Raw genomic sequence first — 22,307 nt, 5'->3', positions numbered from 1 at the left:
GCATCCTTCGCAAGCACCAGATCTGCAGCCTGAATTCACTCCAACTTTACAAAATATCTCATTAGTAAAAGAAAACTCACTTGCAGTCGTTTACCTACACTTGGCTAGAAAGACATACTAAGTCCACGGCTGTTCTGCACACATGCCAACATTCTAGATCAGTATCCACGAAAGGAAAAACATGTCTACATATTGAGGTTCTCGCGCTATATAAAACTTTATAAATGAAAAAAAAAGCCCAAAACTCACCCTATGTGTGACAACTACTTCGGGAGACTATGGGACCGGCTTAACTGGTACATCTTCTATCACATAATATAAACTTTCTGTGCTGTTTCCAAACCCAGATGCACACATCAATGCTTGTCAACTACGATATCACATGACTGAAAGCTGCAGACAATTTGATTTCGCCTGGTGCTGAGATCACCAACCGTTTGATGGTCGAGCACATTTACTGGCATATCTCTCATTGGAAGCGGAACAGCCAATCTGGCCTCAGAAAAAAAGTCCTCCGTTTCGGAGTTTGTATAGACTGAAAGCCATATATGACCCACACTCTAAAAAATCGAAAGGTTGTGCGTGTACCAGTGTTCACAGAGACACACTAAGGGGCCAAAGCAAATGTATCCCATCATGTGCAGGCGCATTCAGACCTGCAGCTCACCTTGTCCTCGGCCACACTGAAAAATCAGCGGCTCAGTAATTCAAATTCAAAAGTACTTTATTCGTTTTTTTTTTTATATACAGCGGCTCAGTAAAATGTGCCCAAACACGCAAGTTTCACTCAGTGCTTCTTTTGTAAAAGAATACATGTTGGTACCAAAAAGTTTGCTCAGAAGTCTGCAGGCAACGCTATTGAATGTGGGCGTGCCGATTATCAAGGCTGTGTAGTCTTGATTCCATCTCATGATTATAATTCACCACCAGCTACTCCCTGGCCCATTATTTCACTGTTGCATGCTCTTTTTAAACCCTGCAATTTTCCCTTTGTCACAGTTTTTCCATCATTCTCTTGCTTCTTCTTTCCCCTTTTTTTCTCTCTATTTTTCTGGATCAAAGCCTGATGAAGAAAAATAAATGCTGGTGCCCACAAAAGAGTGACCACCAGCCCATTTTAAGTAAGCACTGGTCTTACTACACAGGAGATGGCACCTAGCCCTTAACAAAGATACTGACTCTGAAGTGTAATCCACGTTATTAGATATTTGAACCTGTCAACACATAAGAGAGAGACATCTTCCCTCTTAAAATTCTAAGCATATGCAACATGGATAGCAATCCACTAGGTTGACTGTAAAGCTTAGCGCGGGCAGCTCAAACCGCTTGTGTAGAGTGCAGATTCCCTTATTTTCAAATTTGAATAGCAGTAGACATGATGACTTTATTCCAAAGCAATCAACTCAAATAAGATATGTATCGGCAATTGAGATTTAAAATTCAGTAGTCGCTAAACAGCAGCTTTTATAAAATGATGGTACATTATAACAAGCAAAATCACTTTTTGGGAACCAGGGATTTATTTATTCACTTCTGCATCAATAAACGTTATATGTGTCAGTGTGTGGCTATGTTAAAATTGCAAATGTTGTTAGATACAAGCAACTTTGCCTCCCTCTCCGGTCTGAGGATATTAAAGAAATTAAAAAAACAGAAGACATTCCTTCTCAGTCGGTACTCCCACACTATGGAAAACACTTTGCTGGAGACATCACAACAGTCATCGTTAGCCTGCAGTTCAGCTAGTTTGACAATAATACTGCAAGTGCCACCTAACTCTCTGTACCAATCATGAACCGCAGCTCAGGGCTGTGCCTGCTATTCAGCACTCAGTTGCTTCCCAGCTAGGTTTGTGTTTTATAGATACACTTGCATACATATCCAGACACAGCTCCAACCTCCCTTTGTCTCCTGCCCTGTTGCATGTGTGCGAAAGTTCTTAGTAAGTCAATCCTGCTTTTAGGGTCTGAGGCTGCGGCCATGTTTGCGCATTGAACGTGGCACAGTACCTGCTCTCCAGGATGGCTTGCTCCACGCAGGTTGTTTTCTCCTTGGATGATAATTCCAGGGAATGCTGGCTCATCGCAGACAAGAATTTGAGGATTAGTTTTGTGCTTTCGGTCTTACCCGCGCCACTTTCACCACTGAAAGACATAATATATTGGAAACTATCAGTATCACCTTCTGTAGCATGAAAATATGTGTCCAATGCATTCCTTTTCCTAAAGGCCCCCGGTTAATGGCAATCGCTGTACACATCATTACATGAGCTTTCTCACGCAGTGATCATATAAATGGCATAAAGCAAAGTGATCGAGCCTCCCTGCAGAATGTTGTGAAGGGCCCATGAAACTCCTTTATCCCACAGATATCCAGAGGCTTTAGACTAGACAGGGGGATCCCATAAGGATGGGGACCCACAGTGCTGCAAGAGCTTGTGTTACGCCCCTGTATCTTATTTATGATACATCTGGAATAGTTCCTCACTGTTTGAAAGTGTTAAACAAATACAACATGTCCATTTCACCTTTGACCACCTTAGGAACACTTACCTCTTAATGGAAGAATGAGTAAGAATAATGTCATGAGCAACGGCGGACGGCACAGGTAAGCGAGGTGGGGCGAGGTGAGAGTGGGGGGGGGGCAAGTCGACAGACGATGGAATAGGTATAATTAAATAAATAATAGCTAATCCATCATCTGTCGACTTCCTCCCCCTGCTACGCACTGCCCCACTCCACCGCGCTTACCTGTGCCAGCCGCGGCTCATCATGCATGATAAAGAGAGGCACTATAGAAAAATGTTAAATAAAAATAAATATATTCTGCTAAACACACTGGTGCTCTGCCTATCCTCACAGTGTGCTGCTGCTTCAAATTGCAGTAGTGGTGCTATACGTGCAGTGGTTGAGGACAAATGTAATTATTTACCAGCCCGTGTCTATGAAAAAAATAACCGAACAAACACACGTTTTACTGCAACCAAGCTGATACAGCTAACATGTTGCCCATCTGGCCTTTTAACTGCCTTTTCCTTGTTGTGTAGTAGAATGTGTTTGTAACATGCATGCATGTGTGATCGAATGAGTATGTGAGAAACTGAGCTAACCTGTGTTCAACACTGCACTCGTATATGAACATAGTACTTATAGCGTAAGTGTACATCCCAGCATGACATTGGTGATATCACTCACTGATGTATTAGTAAAAAACAAACAAATTGCAATTTCACTCAATGATCTTTTGCGCAACAAACACATTTCTAGCCTTACATTTTAAAAGTTACGGCCCAGACTTACTAAGATTTTGTGAGGAGGTGGAATCACTTTTGTGGCACAGCCAGACGCAAAATCCATTTAGGCAATTACTGAGCCATGCAAAGTCAACTTGCTTGGCTTTGTGTTGCTTAGTAATTTTAATACCCTTGGGGCATATTTATTAAAAAGTCACACAGGGCACCAAGCCACCTGGCTGCGCTGAGTGACAGGGAACGAGCAGGAATGCGGCGTATTTAACATAATATGGTGCATGCCTGTCTTTCCTAGCACTGGTGCACAACCTGCTGCCTAGCACCAATACAGGCACCCTTGCACCATGGTGCAAGGATACCTGTGTTGTAAGCAGGATTGTTTTCGTGCAGGAAGGGACTTTCCTTCCTGCACAAAAACAATCACTGGGGAATGTTTCTCTTTCTACGTGGGCTACAGAATGCAGCACATACAGAACAGTAAAAAACGATGAGAAAGAAAGATATTTCTCCTAATTCCCCCTCCCCTGGGGATGCGCAACATTTCAACACATCCCCAGGTCTACCAGTAATGGTAACTCTGGGAATGCTCCAAAATCCATGGGTGTTGCATGAGAACACCCACAAACCACCCATTGATTGCCTCCCTGGGGCAGAGTAACACATCACAGAGATTTCTGCTGTGTTGTGTTACTTTAGATGTATCAAGCCACTCAGGGCCATGTAAGGAGGCCTTGCATTGATTGATAAATGTAACTTAGTATTTGCACCCTTTTGTGAAGCGCCCCTTTGTGAAGTGCAAGGCAACCCAAATACTTGGTAAATATGCCCCCCTAATGCTTAGGAAGGTGTTCCTTCTTGCACAAAAACAATCCTGCCGATAACGCATGTATCTTTTCACCAAGGTGCAAGGGAGCCTGCGCTGGCAAGAGGCAGCTTCAAGTGCACCGCAATAGGAAGCGGCTGTACCACCACAGGTAGAGAGCTGAAGAGTGTCATATCTTAGTAGACCTGGCCCAGTTCATGCAACACAGCACAGCGGCTCCCTTACCGCACAAAAACGATGTTGAAAGGCAATTTCTTCTTTGCATGTGTGCTACAGAATGAGGAGAAATAAATTTACTTCTTCTTGATATGCCAGCCTCTTCAGGGAGGCTTAGGATTTTGGCACAAATCCATATTTGCAAGTCTTTAGATGGGTAGTTATCAATGTGTGCCAAAATCCATGGATGGATAGACAGGAATGCTCATGTAATGCAACATTGCTTTTGGTTACAAACGAAAGCAAATTGCCATGCATTTGTTTTCAATAGCGACCTGAATTTTACGTCGGTCCTGCATCAAAAAATTAACGCAAACTCAAAGCAAAATCTTTGTAAATCTGGGCCTACGACTTTAGACAGAGGCTTACAACGTACCACTGTGATTGAAAAATACATGGACCATTCACTGACGAGTTCGTGGTTGTTCTTTTAGATGCCACCACAGGGTGTCACTGTTTCATCAAGTGTGTGTTCGGTGAAACAGTCTTCATTTTATGTAGAAATTCGAAGAATGCATTCCTATTCCCACAATGAGATCGCGGCTTAAATTACCACCAGTAGCATGGTGGGGAAAAAATATAAAAGAACCACATGTACTTATTTTTTCCAGGCAAAAAGGCTGAATCAATGTCTGTGACAAACCACTGCACTGTGATTAACATGAGTCACCGTGTGACCACCTGGACTCTCTTCAGAACGGTCGCTCACCCTCGCTCCTCCTCACTCACAGCTGTATCACTCCACGCTATCGAGTTGCTGGCATCGTCAATTTCGTGCTCTGGGTAACATCGAATTGTAGCGCTGTTTTACATAGATTTATAGCGCTGTGTATCTTCCAATTGTAGCGCTGTTTTACATAGAATTGTAGCGCCCTGTAGCATCCATTTGTAGCGCTGTCTTACATAGAATTGTAACGCTGTGTATCATCCTATTGTAGCGCTGCTTTACATAGAATTGTAGCGCTGTGTAACTTTCAATTATAGCGCTGTGTAACATTCAAATTTAGCGCGGTTTAGCACTGAATTGTAGCGCCGCAGCTTTGATTGATTTCATTAGCGCGACCTCGCTCAGGCAGCTGCGCTCATTTCTCCAGTGTTTTTGTTTATGCACTGATTTCAAAGAACTGCTCACTCGTCGCATTTGTGCAACTGTTGTCCCTGTCTGGCTTTCCCTTTGACCCTCCATTTTGTTGTTGGGATCCCCTGACCCGCCCCTCACCCACACTACCGCCTCCCTGCTGCCCCTCCCACGCTCCGCCCCCTCCACTGTCCATTTATGGCAGATGGTCCCACGCGCAGCGTCCACGCGCTACGGCCTCGCTGAAGGTGCGCCAAAGGTAAGCCCGTCTACGCCCGTCCGCGCCAATACCGCGCCCAGCGCCAGACCCCTTGTTCCTCGCATTGCCCACCCCTCCCGCATTACTTACGATGCCACCACCCTCCTAGCCCTTAACCCCGGCCGTTCCCCCAACTGCGTCCAAACCGCTCCTGGACATACCCATGGACCCTTTTCCTGCTACTCCTGCAAGTTCGACGGTACCAAGAACAACTCCTCATCTACCAACTCACAACAGATATCCGATCCCAACCACTTACAATGCATCCTGCTCAACACCCGCTCGGTCCACAGACACGCCATCGACCTCTGGAATCTACTCGACACCATCTCTCCGGACGTCGCCTTCCTAACAGAAACTTGGATGAATGCCTCTTCAGCCCCAGACATCACCATTGCCATTCCGGAAGGCTATAAGATCATTCGCAAGGACCGTACCGGACACACAGGAGGAGGCATCGCTATCGTCCATAAGAAATCCATCCGCATCTCAACCAGCTCAGACGTCAATCTCGCCAACTCTGAACACCTTCACTTCCAGATCCACATCAACCCCAAGACCACACTCAGAGGCACCCTCCTTTACAGGCCACCAGGACCCCGCGCAAAGTTTAGTGAAGAAATCACGGACTTCATCACTCCACACGCACTCCCTTCCGAGGACTACATCCTTCTGGGAGACCTCAACTTTCACCTTGAAAAGAACAACGACCGCAACACCACCACCCTTTTGGACAACCTCGCAAACCTCGGACTTAAACAACTTGTCTCTACCTCCACCCACATCGCAGGTCACACACTCGACCCTATCTTCACCTCCAGCAAACATGTCTCCTTCAGCCACACCACAGCTCTCCTTTGGACTGACCACAGCTGCGTTCACTTCACCTACAACAAACCCACATCCAACAACCACCACCATCCCACTCTGCAAAGAAACTGGAACAAAATCCCCATCGACCAGATCTCCTCATCGCTTCTTCAAAACCCCCCCGCCCACTCCTCAAACCCAGACCAAGCAGCCACCAACCTCACCCAATGGCTATCCAACAGCGCAGACATCCTAGCACCACTGAAAAAACGACAAACCAAACCAGGCAGCAAGAAGGCCTCCTGGTTCAACGATGACCTTAAGAAATCCAAGAAATTCTGTCGATCCCTCGAGAAGGCATGGAAAAAAGACCCAACCACCAGCACCAAAGACGCCTTCAAAAACGCCACCCGCATACACCACCAACTAATCCGAAACGCCAAGAAAACAGCCTTCAAGGACCGGCTAGATAACAACGCCCACAACAGCAAGGAATTATTCAACATCGTCAAGGAATTTACCAACCCCTCAGCCAACTCCAACGACTTCACCCCCTCTCAAGCCCTCTGCGACTCCCTAGCCTCATTCTTCCACAACAAAATTGCAGACATCCACAACAGCTTCGACAACCAACCCGGAGACCAACCCACCCAATCCACTGCAGGACCCCCACCCCCCCTGAACATCCTCAATGACTGGAAGCCAATCTCCACTGAGGACACCATCCGTCTGATGAACTCTATCCATTCAGGATCCCCCACAGACCCTTGCCCTCACCACATCTTTAACAAAGCAGACTCCATTATTGCACCGCACCTCCGAGATGTCATCAACTGCTCCCTCAACTCCGCAACCTTCCCGGAAAGCTGGAAACACGCCGAACTCAGCGCCCTCCTGAAGAAACCCACAGCGGACCCCACCGAACTCAAAAACTATCGCCCTATCTCACTCCTTCCATTCCCGGCCAAAGTCATTGAGAAAGCTATCAACAACCAGCTCGCCGCATTCCTCGAAACCAACAAATCCCTCGACTCCTCACAATCCGGCTTCCGAGCCAAGCACAGCACTGAAACCGCCCTCATCGCAGCAACAGACGACATTCGAACTCTACTGGACAATGGAGACACAGTCGCCCTCATCCTCCTCGACCTTTCCGCAGCCTTCGACACGGTCTGCCATAGCACCCTACTACAGCACCTCAAAAACATCGGAATCCAAGAAAAAGCACTGGAATGGATCACCTCGTTCCTCTCCGGAAGAACGCAGAGAGTCCGCCTTCCACCATTCAAATCAGAGGCCACTGAAGTCATCTGCGGCGTACCCCAAGGGTCCTCACTCAGTCCCACCCTCTTCAACGTTTACATGAGCCCCCTCGCGGCCATCGCACGCCAACATAACCTCAACATCATCTCCTACGCCGACGACACTCAACTGATCCTATCACTCACCAGAGACCCTAACACGGCCAAAACCAACCTACACGAAGGAATGAAAGAAGTAGCCGAATGGATGAAGCACAGCCGTCTGAAACTGAACTCAGACAAAACAGAAGTCCTCATCCTAGGTACCTCCCCCTCCGCCTGGGACGACTCTTGGTGGCCAGAGGCCCTTGGAAAAGCACCCACCCCGACGGACCACGCACGGAACCTGGGCGTCATCCTGGATGCCTCACTCTCGATGAACAGACAAGTCAACGCCGTTTCTTCATCTTGCTTCAACATTCTTCGCATGCTCCAAAAAACATTTCGCTGGATCCCTACCAAAACTAGAAAAACAGTCACCCACGCTCTGGTCACGAGCCGACTGGACTACGGAAACACCCTCTACGCCGGCATCACCGCAAAACTCCAGAAAAAACTACAACGCATCCAGAACGCCTCAGCCAGGCTCATCTTAGACATCCCGCGTAGAGAACACATCTCTGATCACCTGAAAAACCTTCACTGGCTCCCCGTCAATAAGAGGATTACTTTCCGGCTCCTAACCCACGCACACAAAGCACTCTACGAAATAGGACCCGAATGCCTCAACACACGACTATCCTTCTACACCCCCTCCCGCCAGCTGCGATCCTCCACCCAAGCCCTCGCCACTGTGCCTCGCATCAACAAAACCACCATGGGAGGTAGATCCTTCTCCTACCTAGCAGCTAAAACTTGGAACTCACTCCCCACTCACCTTCGCCTTACTCAGAACCACCTAGCATTCAGAAAGCAACTCAAAACATGGATATTTGACAAGTAACTCCCCACCCTTCCTCAAGCGCCTTGAGACCCTATGGGTATGTAGCGCGCTATATAAATCTACTGACTTGACTTGACTTGACCGTGATGACCATATTCGCATACGTGAACTGCACAGCAATGGGATGCTGTACATTGACAATGTGCAGGCATTTATATAGCATTTATATAGCGCTTACTAGCCCCGACGAGGCATCGAAGCACTTTACACCGGGCAGCATGCTGCTCCGGGACCCAAGGTTGATGTTTAATTTAATGCTATTGGTTACTGTTAGTCCATTATTGGGATTAGTCCTGCACACTCAAAGCAAACAATTCCATACAGTCATTTCAGTTTTTTATGGTGTACTTAAGTATTAGCGGTCGGTTGCAATCATTAGTCGGAGGGGTGAACTCAAACGCGTGGTTGGTGGGATTAATATAGGAGTTAGTGGAAATTAGATGTGTTAGGTTGCATAGGTATGACTTTCATCAGAGGGAGGAGAGATTGTGATCTTGTAAATGAGTCATGGGTAATTTGCTGAAATAAAGAAAAGTCAATGGTGGATGTGTCGGGAGTAGGTTGTGCTCAGACAGAGGGGGCATGCAGAGGATGGAAGGTAAGGAGAGGGGCATTTGAAAAAGAGAAGAAAAAGGCGAGGTGATAAACCAAAGGTTTAATCAAAAGATCGTGTTTTAAAGGCCAGATTTATTATGTGCAGGGCCGGACTGGCTACCGGACCTTTCTATGTAAAGAATGGAAAAACAAATGTTTTTAAAGTATGCTTTAAAACCATTTGTTTTGCTTTCTTTACTTAGAAGCAAATGCAGGTCACCATCAACATAAATCAGCCGCCACAGCAGTAAAATTGGGCCCCAGCTTGGAAGCCGACCTAAACGCCCGGTAGCCAGTCCGGACCAGCATACGTGCTCTGTTCAGTTCTCAGTAACCTGGGCATCGTTCCTGATAGCCAGTGTGGCCACAAAGAATACTGCCTTGCCCAGACTGAGCCAGCCTTTTACCGTAGTGAATGCCCTTAGGCAATCTAGGTTAAACTTGTACATACCCATCCCTATTACCTAAAGGGGGAGTGGTCTAAACTCTATCAACAGCAAAGTCTAAGCTGATTGGTTAGGGGTGCAGACAGGATGGTGGCGCATGAGGTAAGGGTTTCATTGGAGACCCTGTGACCAAACTGTCCCAAATATTGATCTCTGGCAGCATTCAAAAAAGAATGAAGGGCAGTGTTTACACCTTTCCCAGGAAATTAGTTGTTAAATTTTGCTAACTTATTAAGGTTCCTACGAGCCTCCCTTGTGGACTATAAAAATGTGGCCTGGCAGGTGTGGCTAATTCATGTGCACCCAGGTGAGAACAAACAATAGTTCAGCTTTCTTAATGCAAGTAAATAAACCCTCAAGAAAAACTCAAAGTCATTTGAAGCCAAAAGATGTGATTCTCTTACTCTACGGAAAAGAGTATTTTTAGCAAGATGGGATTCTAAGCAGAGAACAGCGTTCACGATGATGCCCAATTCGAGACAGGCACAAAGGCCAAATAAAATAGGATAATTTGACATATGTGCAAGAGTGGCAAACAAATCTAGGAATGGCAGTAAAGGGAGATGCCATCGTGCCAAGGCTGTGTCAAGGACAGGCATAAGCACACTAGTTAAGTTTGCCGGGGGCTTAATGAAAGTATACCTGCCAAAATGTTGTCTAAGCACAAAATCAGGATTTTTATCTTGCTGCTATGAAACTCTACTAAAAACACAGCATTCAGACTTTTTTGTAGGGTAACATTTAGGCATAATTAGAGTTTAAGCCTTACAAAGTTTGACACCAAAAAAATATATCAAGAGCAGAATGGTGTACAGGCTGTAAGGATCGCTAAAATGGCCAGTGATTGCTTCCTAGATACCGGCATAACTGTGGACAAATGAACAAGATGGCTCAGTGAGTTAAGCACGCATAGCAGGTCATAAAATTAAATCCCAGCAGGTAAGGTTTAGCTCCTCATCCTTCCGACGAGGTCAATAAATAAAGAAACATTAAATTGGTTAACAGCAGCTTCTATGAGTAACAGTGCTACTAAACAGCACAAAAGTTAATAGAAAACAAGCAAATGTGAAATTTGGTATGCTGGGGTGACCACCAGCATAAAACTACAGTATATTTGACTACTAGTTCTATTTTGTTTGCACTGTCTTAGGAATGAAACCAAATTATTATTAAATTGGGGTGCTAGAGCACCTTCAATAGGACTCGAGAATTCTGCAGTTAAAGAAATGTGCAATTAACAGTGTTTTTTGGCTTTTAAATATATAAATGTTCCACAATCAAATGGAATAACCAGGAGCTTCGACCACTCTGAACTAGTGTCATAGAGGGCAGGGCTTTAAGTGGGCCGGGTCCTGCTGGTGCTCAGCACTGGCAGTTCTAAAAAGCAGGTGCTGAGACGGGTCCCCATCGGGCTCTGCATTTTTGCCCTCACCCTCAGGGTGCAAAAATGAATCTTAACTCTGCAGCAGCACCACCATTCACTGCCTTTGATGTAACTTCAAAGAGACTCTGTTATTCTTTCACAGACTCATCATTTCAGAACTGAAGTATTTTCAAAATGATATACAAAGAAGCCGTAGTTTTTGCTTATTTATCTTACGCAACTAATAACCATTGACAAAGCCAATAGCCCTGGCTGGTTGTATGCTTAATGTTACTTGTATAATACCTTTGGGAGCAATGACAGAAACTAGCAAAATACCAGTAGGGGGCACCCGATGCTCAGCAAAGAATTTTAGCTTTGGTGTTTTAAGCCATGCTCATAATTATATTGACCACGCCCCTTTGAGAGAAACCCCTCCCACAGTTTTTTCATCCCACCCATAGCCCTAATATGTGAATTATATATGTCAGAAATCTTAAGAACAGACAAGTTCAATAACTCATACAAGCAAATTGGTAAGAGGGAGAATACGTTTCCCTGTACAGTGCTAAGTAACAACTATATGAATGAAATTGGAATGAAGTGGTTCTGTTTTCGGGGCATTCCTGGATCATACTTACTTCTTTACTCGGAAAAAGGCTACGATTTGTGGTTGTAATATCTCTCTCTGATAACCACGTCTTATTTTCCTTTTCAAACAACAAATCAATGAACTGACACTGGACTATTTCAGAAGATGTTCTAACATACTGTCCTCCAAAATGCCTGCACTTTGCAACACTTAGATAGCGTGAAATCAAGGAGATGTAAAACTAAAAGTGATCCACTAGAGGGCACTCTCTGAACAAAAAACAGCATCCATGCCCTTCCTATTCATTCACACTCGAGGCTGTATACTTTCGCAAATTAACTGAAACCGCTGGGTGCTCAAAACGAAGACACAAGTTTCTGTGATTGGTGAAATGGTTAAGGAGGGCTACGACGGAGGCTAGTTACGAGTTGCATTCATGGACTATACCAGAGAAAAAGGCACAGGCAGGGGAGGGTTACCTGTGAAGCAGTGAACCTGGGAAGCTGGCCTCCTGTTGGTACATTCTCTCAGGAGGGCAGGCGAGTGTGCCTGGTACAGCGCTGCTACGCCACCATGCGGCAGCTTCACCACACAACAACAGCATAACCAACCACTCTTCTGGAGTGGTAGGCGAGTAATGAAACACAATTGTAGTGAAGGTTTGCAATGCACCCCACAATTCACGTTCTTTGAAAACATCGATATTGGGACTCTCTGCCCTGGGGAGCAGCGGCGTCTGAGTAAATACTTCCCGTCTGATCCTCCAGAAGTCAGCACTCACTCAGACCTAAACACCACCCACCTTAGCCTGACAGGCGCAATAAATGGAAGGGCAAGCATAATGCTTGGCACCTACATCGTCTAAAAACAGGGGGGCATATTTCCTACGAAGGGGCGGTGGATGGTGTTAGCCAACTTGGCTCAACACCACGCTCCACCACTTCCAAAATGCAGGGCTGCGCCATATTTAGAAGGATACGGTGTAGCCCTGCATTTCCAACTGCGCTGGTGTTCATTTCAGCTGCCTAGTGCCAAGATAGACACCCTTGCACCATAGTGCAAGGGTGCCTGCATTGTAGGGGATGATTGTTTATGTGCAGGAAGGTGTCCCTTCCTGCACATAAACAATCTGAAATGGTATTTTGAAACATAGAAGTGGCAAAACGTCATTTTTTAAATAATTGTTTATTTGCATGAAGGGTCACCTTCCTGCACATAAACAATCAATGGCCTTTTGCTGTTTCTGTGTGCTGCACAACTGTTAAGGACAGGTTTTCCCTGGTCATAGTTTTGGTGCTGCCCCATATTTATGCTGCCCTTGTAAATATGGGGCAGCGTCAAAATCAATGGGTGTTGCAGTGGAATGCCCACCGCAACACCCATTTCCACTCCTTTCACGCTAAGCATAGTGTGAAAGGATGGCTTCTTTACAAGGCAGTGTTAATCCACGTTAAGTGGCTTAACGCTGCCTTGTGAATAAGGTGCAGTCTCTATCGCCACCACAACGTCAGAAAAAGTGACGTTGTGGTGGCAATAGGGCCTTTGTAAATCTTTATAAAAAAGGAGAGTCATCTTTCCTATTTTTAAAAGCTGTGAAAACAAACGTACATACATTACATGCATCTCAGACACCCTGCCTTCCTCCTCCTTCTTACATTGATCAATGTAGCCTTTAGAATGGCGATTGCTGTACGAGGATTGGTCTCAGGTGCATGTAGGATCAGTAAGTATACGGGGGAAAGCCAGGAATTCCATATATAAGGAAAAGATGGCTAATAGGATTTTTCAAACGAAAAGGCCAAGTAGAAGAAACCCATCAGGCTAGATCATACACATTTATCACAGGTACTCCACCTCCAAGGCTCAGGCACTCAAGTGTGGGGTTCCCCAGGGATCTTCCCTGAGCCCCACACTTTTTAATGTGTACATGGCACCCCTCGAGGATGTTGTCAAACCTTTTGGCATCAAATCTATAATGTACGCCGACGACACACAGCTCGTCGTTTCCCTTAACCAATCAGACAATTCCCTCTCTAATCTATCCAGTTGTCTTGAGAAGGTGCACCAGTGGATGTGCGACTCCCGGTTAAAATTAAACGGTGAGAAATCAGAAATACTCCTCTTGGGAAATCCAAACAAAATCCCCACATCCCTTCCCTAGCCGCCATGTATGGGAACTCCACCAATCCCCAAATCCGAGGTAAAGAGCCTGGGGATATGGCTGGACCAGGATCTCAGTTTTAAGACTCAAGCTAGAAAAACTGCGGGAACCTGCTTCGGCCTCTTAAAGATGGCACGAAAGATTCTCCATCTAATCCCCCACCAATCTAGGAAGCTCCTGCTGCAGGGGCTGGTGAACTCCAGATTAGACTACGGAAATGTGTTGTATCTGGGGGCTCCAGCCTCTGTAGTCCACAGACTTCAATGTGCACAAAATGCGGCTGCAAGAATCCTAACAGGAACTAAAGCGAGGAGCTCGGCCAAACCAGCCCTCAGAAACCTGCACTGGTTGCCAGTAAAAGAACGGGTCAACTTCAAAACCCTGTGCATTGCCCACAGAATAATGCATGATGAAGGCCCCCCCATTCTCAGACCACTTCTGACACAGCACCAGTCCAGTAGACAATTAAGATCTAACTCCCTATCCCTCGCAAACGTCCCTAGTATTAGGAAGGCCAGAACCGGCGGTCGCCTGTTCTCTTACAATGCCCCCAGATTGTGGAACTCCCTCCCACTCTCTCTGAGGCAAGAACACAACCACCTCAGGTTCAGGAAGCGACTAAAAACCTGGCTCTTCCCCTAAATTTCCCCTGATTACCTCTCCCCTGTTTCCCCACCCTGCTGGAGTTATGGTCACTAGCGCTGGGATGCCCTAGGGTAGCTACGCGCTCTATAAATCCCAAAATCAAATCAAATCAAATCAAATAACTTTTTTTGCACTTTTGCAGTGTCCTTGGAGACGGAGATGAATACTGCATATAAATATTCATTTTTTTTTTCTTTTTTATAAATGTAAGAAAAAGTCTTATAAGTTACCTGGCAGACCTCTGGCTCCAAGGATAAGAACATGTAAAAAAAACATTTATTATGTAGCAATTAACCAGATAGATCTTCAATGCTGCCACCCTCGACAGCTCTGCTATTAGATCTTTTGGACTCCTCCATGAAGCGGCATCACCACTCATCACTTGCACTAGAAGGTCATTTTCGTGTTCAGTTTTAGGTACTGCATCAACGGTGATGCCAGGTTCTCTTCCAAGTAGGACGAGATATGCTGGTTGTGAAGTACTGGGTTGTTTAATCACTCCAATGGCTTAGAAAATAAATAGAACTGGGTAGAGGAAGGCGCAGCAGGCGGTATTTATGAACAATGGCCCAGATGTACAAAGCTTCCGGTTGCATTTCTTAAATACTGACTACGTAGGAATCGCGATTTAAGAAATGCAAAAGAATATGTACTAAATGTGCGATTCCCTAATATCGATTTCTACAAAGGAGGATTAGCTATTAGGGAATCGCAAATAGGAAATGCCATTGCATTCCGGGCCTATGAGCAATTAGGAAATGGTTTGACCGTCCTAAATTGCAATTTCCTTATAGGAAATCTCAATTTATTTAAGAAAGGCAAAGCCAAGGGTGACTCTGGGCTTAAGGCCACTGTGGAAGAAACCCTGAATTTCCTAGTGCACAAGTAAGTGCACATATGCCTAGGGGCATCTGTGCATTCATGTCACATTTAAAAAATGCATTTTTAAATGCATTTATTAATTTTGCACATGGTTACAATGACTTCAAATCAATGGTGACAGCATTGCCTAAATTCCCAATTTGCATTCATGAAATGCTACGCACATGTGCTTTAGGAATTGCAAATAGCTAACCCCTACTTGTGATTCCTAAATTAATGTCACAATTTACGATTTCTACCATGTAGAAATCACAAATTGCTACCAGTTTTGGCCCTTAGTACATTTGAAAAGGCCATTTAGCATTTCTTAATTGGCCGAAATAGCAAATCGGCCTATTAAGAAATGCAAAATGGCTTCGTACATCTGGGCCAATTTGTCCAGACTGACCAGAGATGTGTCTATTAAAGGAATGACTGACAAAGAGTGTTAGAGAGTCCAGAGAAGCTCTCTTCACCCCAGCGTCCCTCAACATATTAATTCAGTAGTGATCTCAGAAGGTACTCACTAAATAATGTGGGGTCTGAGTTCCTGATCACAAAGGTACCAGGTCACTGTTTTTAGATGTGATGAGATGAACGTCAAAGTGCCATAGGATTAAAAAAAATCAGTTATGAAGCTTGGTACGCTGGTGAGCTGTGAACTCCTTCACTCCAGCAGCGATGATGAAACCAATTCACCATAGTTTCAAAAACAATTTAGATTTTTCACAGCCTGCTGGGCAGAAAATCTGGATTTTATTAAGGACACGGAGGCTAATATTATGCAAATTCTCCTTTATTACCACAGCTCAGCAGCAATAATAGAATAGAACTTTGTGAACATTCTGAAGAGATGACTACTCCATCTCAGACCAAGTATCTTCCTTCTTGTCAGGCTGCGAAGAAAGATGTTCAACAGGAAAGGAACAGTATTCCAACCAATAAATTTCCAACTTGTAATCCAGAGAGAAGTAGATTCTTATTCTGAAAGAGAAGAAGAATACATTTCCAAATAACATTGATCAAATAAAGGGTGGGTTATACATGAGAAAAGAGGCGGGATAATATTAGCCTCCGTGTCCTTAATAAAATCCAGATTTTCTGCCCAGCAGGCTGTGAAAAATCTAAATTTTATGGCATGACACGGAGGCCATATTATGCAAGTTCAAAGTGCATTAAGAACATTATCAATCACATTAGAGATTGGTCTAAAATAACAAGATCTAAACATACTATCGTTAGACCAGTCTGCCGCCTTCAGAATTTCTTGTAAACCACCACCAAGGAAATAGGCTTTGGAAGCAGAAGCGCCCCTAAGGGAATGAGCTCCAAAAATTGAGGTGTTGATGCCACTTTCATACATAACTTCTTTCACCCACCTAGCTAGAGTTGGTGAGGAAACTCCTTTATGGGGAGATCTGAAGGAAATCAATAACTGAGTTTCATTACATCTAAGATTAGCAGTCCTCCTTTCATACTCTTTCAGGCATTTAACCACGCAAAGTCTTTCATTTTGAGGAAAGAAGGGATAGAAGATAGAAGAGGATAAGGTTTTGGTTCTTCTTTTAAGATAAAAGCAAACACCCTCTGGTTGAAAAGATCTGCTAGAAACATCTAGGGCTTTGACGTCTGAGGTTCTTCTGAAGGATACCAGACATAATAAAACAGTAAGTTTGAGAGAGATTTGTTTCAGAGAAAGGGAAGAGTTTTCTCCCCAAGAAGATAAGGTTCTGAGTACCAGAGTAACGTCCCAAAGGGCGGTATATTTAGCAGTTGGAGGATTGATGACTCTCATGCTCCTCATAATTTTCCTAGTGAGTAAGTTCTGTCCGACGGATAGACCATCAATAACGGAGTGGCCTGCAGAAATTGCTGATCTATAGACATTAACCGTTCTATAAGAAAGTCCTGAAGTAAATAGTTCCGATAGGTAGTTAATGACATGAACTAGATCAGTTGAAACGGGATCGTAATTCCGTTGAAGACACCAGCGAACCCATTTGTTCCAAACCAGTCTATATGCCTTCCTTGTTCCTTGAGCCCATGACTCAGAGATGAGTCTGAAAGCATTAGGCGAAAGCCCAGGGATTTGCCATTGTCTCCTGAAATCCTCCATGCCGTCAGGGTTAGAAGACCCTGATCCACAAGGGGGTGGATGTCTCCTTCTGGGCCCAAGAGGATTTCTCTGAACGTGGGTAAAAGAATTGGAAAGTCTATGCTCATTTCCAGGATGACTGGAAACCAGGCTTGGGACCTCCAGAGAGGAGTTATTACGGTTATAATCTCGGTGTAGCGTCGAGCATGAAGAAGAAGTCGAGGAAGCAAGGCAAACGGTGGGAAGGCGTAAGGTTTCAGACCTCTCCAGTCTTGTAAAAAGGCATCTACTTTCCGAGCTAGAGGGTCCGGCCTCCAACTGAAGAATTCCTTCAGTTGTGTGTTCAGGCGATCTGCAAAAAGGTCTGTCCTGAAAGGACCCCACATTGAGTGAATAGTCAGAAAAATTTGTCTGTCTAATCTCCAGTTGCTTGAGTCCCTGAAATTCCTGGAGTACCAATCTGCTACACCATTGCTCAAACCCGGAATATGTTCCGCTACTACCGAAATGTCTTTGTTCAAGCAATATTCCCAAAAACTCTTCGCAAGGTCCGTCAGGCCCTTGGAGTGTGGACCTCCTAATTTGTTGACGTAGCGGACTGCTGAAACATTGTCCATTCGTAGTGTCACGCAGCATTTCGCTGTTTTGGGTGTAAAGCAACGAATTGCAAATGAACCTGCTAGTAGTTCTAAGCAGTTGATATGCAATCTCTTCTCCTGAGTGGTCCAACGACCACCTGTTGAGTATTTCCCACATCTCGCTCCCCAACCTTGTAAACTCGCATCTGATTCTATTATCAGATCCGGTTGTTCCCCGAAAATGGCTCTGCCATTCCACGCTTCCGCATTCCTCAACCACCAGAGGAGGTCTGTCTTCGACTCTTGATCTAGAGAGATCATATGGGAGTACGAGTGGTTTGATCTTAGAGCACTCGCTTTTAGTCTTTGAAGTGCTCGATAGTGGAGAGGTCCTGGGAAAATAGCTTGGATCGTTGAAGACAAGAGTCCCACTATTCTTGCTAGTACCCTCAGAGGAAAGGTTTTCTTCAGAAGAGCTTTCCTCAATTCTTTCCTTACCTTCCTGACTTTTTCGGATGGTAATTTTAGTTCCGCTTTGATAGTATCTACCGTAAAGCCTAGGAATTGGGTTTCTTGACTGGGTATTGTACAGGATTTTTTAAATTTATGATGAACCCCAGATGTTCCAAGATTCGGATTGCGAGGTTTGTGTGAAGAGAGGCAGTCTCTTTCGATTGGGCCATTATTAAAATGTCGTCCAGGTATATGATCAGTCTTACCCCTCTTTCCCTGAGCCAAGCGGTCACAGGTCGTAGGACCTTGGTAAAGCACCAAGGGGCAGACGATAGTCCGAAGGGGAGACTGCAAAATTGGTAGAGTTTTCCTAACCAAGTGAACTGGAGGAATTTCTGATGGGGTTCCCAAATGGGAATTGTGAGGTAAGCGTCCTTTAAGTCCAACCTGGTGAGCCAGTCCCCTTTCCTTAAGATGTCTCTTAGGAGGTGAATCCCCTCCATTTTGAAATGTTGGTAAACTACCCAACGATTTAAGTCTTTTAAGTTTATTACAGGTCTCTGTTCTTTGTTTTTCTTCTCTACTAGAAAAACGTTGCTGATAAATCCTTTTATTTTGGTCTCGATTATAGCCCCTTTCTCTAAAAGTGCTTGTACTTCCTTGGAGACCAGATCTCTGTCTTTGGGAGAGAAAGTGATCTCGTGAGGGCAACGTGTTAAAGGGTCTTGTAGGTTGAGCTCCGCGGCCGGGAAAACGACCCCGTGTTCTCCCGGCCCTGGTAAAAACTCTATCGTTGAATACCTTTTTTATTTCCCTTTGCGATTTCTGAATGGAGCTAAAAGCGCTGACGTATTTTGCCATTTCTTTGATGAAGTCTTCTCCAAACAGGAGACCTTGAGAATCAGCACCTCTGTCTTTTTTAGCCAGTTCAATGAGTTTAGGGTCTATTTTAAGCAAGACTCCCTTTCTCCTCTCCGTGGAGATGGCTGTATTGGCGTTGCCTACAAGGCATATAGCTCTTTGCACCCATTCTCTGAGCTCCTTGATGTCAATTTGATTATTGCCTACGTAGGCGGATTCCGTCATTTCAAATATTTTAGACAAAGGACCTATAATGTCAAGTAGATGGTCCTGGCATGACTTCAGTCCTTTATCAATGCCCTTCCTTGGGTCCCTGTTGTTCTTGGCTATAAATGCCACCACTTTGGGGTCCAGCTCGGGTGTCATAGCAATTTTATTTGGCAGGGACGGGCGTGGGCACTCGGATCTTAGTCTGGATCTCACTTCTTGGGGAATCTCCCTTCTAAGCCAGTAAGACAGGTAATCGACTATGTGCTGTGAGGGGGTCCACTCTGGGGACAGAGGATGTTTTATAAGGAGGGGATCGAACATTTCTTCCCCAAAGGGATCAAGGAGCATATTGTTGGGTGCTGAGGCCTTAGACGCCTCTTCACGGCTTCCAGTTCCCCTGGTGTGGTCGTCTTCCACATCAGTATTGAATCCTGATGAACAGGATAGTTCTATTTCCTCCTCACAGCTTTCATCGGTGCTATTAATATTGATTGGAAGCTCTGGGCCTTCATACTGCCCATCTGGGGTGCCCGAGGCACCAGTCTTGTCAGCGCCCCTAGGGCCTGAAATAATAGAGCTTCTGGGCTTCTTCGCCCCCTTATTAGGTTTAGACACAGGAATAGCTCTTTTTCCTATCTTTTTTGGACCCCCATTGACCTTACTAGTAGAGGGAGTGGAGGCAAGGCTAGTAATTAAATCTAATTTTTTGTTAATGGCATCGTCAATTGATGCTAAGGCTTTCTCTACAGCCTTATTGACGAGCTCCTCTAATTTTAGGTCAGTCGATGGGGATGTGGACATGGTGATTCTCCCTTTTTTTTTTTTTTTTGTCTAGATAAATTTCAAACTGTTGTTAATGTTAATAGTAAATCGGAAAAGTTACCGATTGTAAGCGCAAGAAAAAGGCGATCGAGAAACGCACGAGAGGGTGAGGAGATCCTTCGCGAAGTCCGTTGAGAAGGGTTGTCAAGGGGCACAAAATGGTTGCCACGCACGTTACTACACGAGCGTGGCCTCTGTTAATGGGCTTTCCTCTAACGCGCGTGCGCGTCATTGCCCCGTATTTGATTACATCGCAAGGGAGGATAAGGACCGGTGTCCGAAATTTGATTAAACGTTCCCAACGTGGAACCGAGGTGTGGGGCTCGGACTTACGAGTATGCGGGGAAATCTGATGTTAAACTAAAAGGTACGCGTGAGCATCAGATTGCATGTGGGTGTGTGCGCGAGGGATATTTTAAAAGGCACCGGGTAACGGAAGCTTGTCGGATTAGTGGACAAGTTGTAGAAATATCAAAATACTAATTCCCAACATATCAATCAAGTAATGAGGACGAGGACGACGCGCATTCAGTCGTCCTCGTCTGTAGATAAACATAGAATGATAGATAGGTAAAAAACAAAGATGACAAGCCCCTAGAGCAAAGCGAGTGAAGTCTACAATAACACAGTTCGATATACGGGTAGAATGAGGCACAGAGTGACTTCCTTGAAGGAAGTATTATAAAGAGATATATAAACAAGTATAAGATCTAGTCACTGCTGGCACAATATAAAAATTAAATTATTATAAGTGTTTTAAGCATTATACAAACTGTTTAACAAAGCAGCAAGACACTAAGTGTCATAAATAAGCTTATTCTAAGGCTAAGTTACTAAGCTTGAAAAGCAGAGTACTTATCTTTCTGAGCAGCAGCAACAAAGAAGGAAGATACTTGGTCTGAGATGGAGTAGTCATCTCTTCAGAATGTTCACAAAGTTCTATTCTATTATTGCTGTTGAGCTGTGGTAATAAAGGAGAATTTGCATAATATGGCCTCCGTGTCATGCCATAAAATCATAACACCACTTTATTCAAGCAACGCTTTGGTCACTAGGGCATCTTAGCAAGACCTCCCACAAAAAAGGGCCTGAGCCCCACCGACATTGCCTGAACAAGCAGCACAAATAACAACGCATGGCAACTCACATCACACCCAAAGCCCGCAGGGATGAATTTAAACATGAAACTACTGAAGAGCATATTGCAAAAACCAATTCCAGACACAAACTGCCTCCTAAGTGAACCTTCACCCAAAGCACAATCATAACTCTTAAGATCTATTAGAATATAAACACTCAAAGTCATACTGATGAATCTATGAAGAGAAGTGTTGTTGACCCCTACAAAAGACCTGAATGCTGTCAATGTTTGTCAATTATTTTTTAGTGGGAGACACACTGCAACAATTGTTCCGTAAATGGATTTGCAATAAGCTTGTCAAAGAGCATTTTGTCGGTATGGCTGAAAACAGGACAGTGGCTAAAGTGATAATCTTTAGATTTGCAAAGAACTAGCAAATGTGGTGAAGCTGAGACACCCGGAGACCTCCCTTCCAAAATGATGATGGCTAAAGAGCACAAACAGCATGATCCAACCAGCACAATGGGCTAGCAAGGGGTCTGCAGTGTGATTCCTTAGACTTCAAATAGAGGCATGGCCACGTAAGGTGCAGCAAAACAAATCCAAAGTACTCAGCAGAGGTTGAATAGGAGGGGTCTTCTTCAGTCTACTGGTCACAAAATTGGCACTGTTGTATATTTAGATCTACAGGAGTATCAGCAAAGCTAAATGGTGGGGCTGCAGCCGCAACTGTCATGGTGAGCAACAGAAAATAAATGTGCATGAGAGCTAATCCCCAGTGTCAGTGACTATATATATATATATATATATATATTCTTCCACCCTCTTTTTTACAAGAAGAAACGGAGTCGCACTCACGAGCACT

General features: G+C 44.7%; 1 protein-coding gene across 1 annotated transcript in view; it reads right to left on the bottom strand.

Annotated features, from left to right (window-relative positions):
- The window catches only part of MYO10 (myosin X), a 519,868-nt gene that overhangs the window by 246,272 nt on the left and 251,289 nt on the right, over positions 1–22,307 (bottom strand). The window contains exon 5 of the mRNA XM_078687614.1: positions 2,010–2,144. Coding sequence (XP_078543740.1) covers positions 2,010–2,144 — 135 coding nt within the window. The remainder of the gene's footprint in view (positions 1–2,009; positions 2,145–22,307) is intronic.

The sequence above is a fragment of the Lissotriton helveticus genome, chromosome 4_1 (genome assembly GCF_964261635.1).
Source record: "Lissotriton helveticus chromosome 4_1, aLisHel1.1, whole genome shotgun sequence".
Classification (NCBI taxonomy): domain Eukaryota; kingdom Metazoa; phylum Chordata; class Amphibia; order Caudata; family Salamandridae; genus Lissotriton; species Lissotriton helveticus.
Note: the sequence above shows the minus strand (reverse complement) of the source record. Positions and strands in the feature narration are given on the sequence as shown.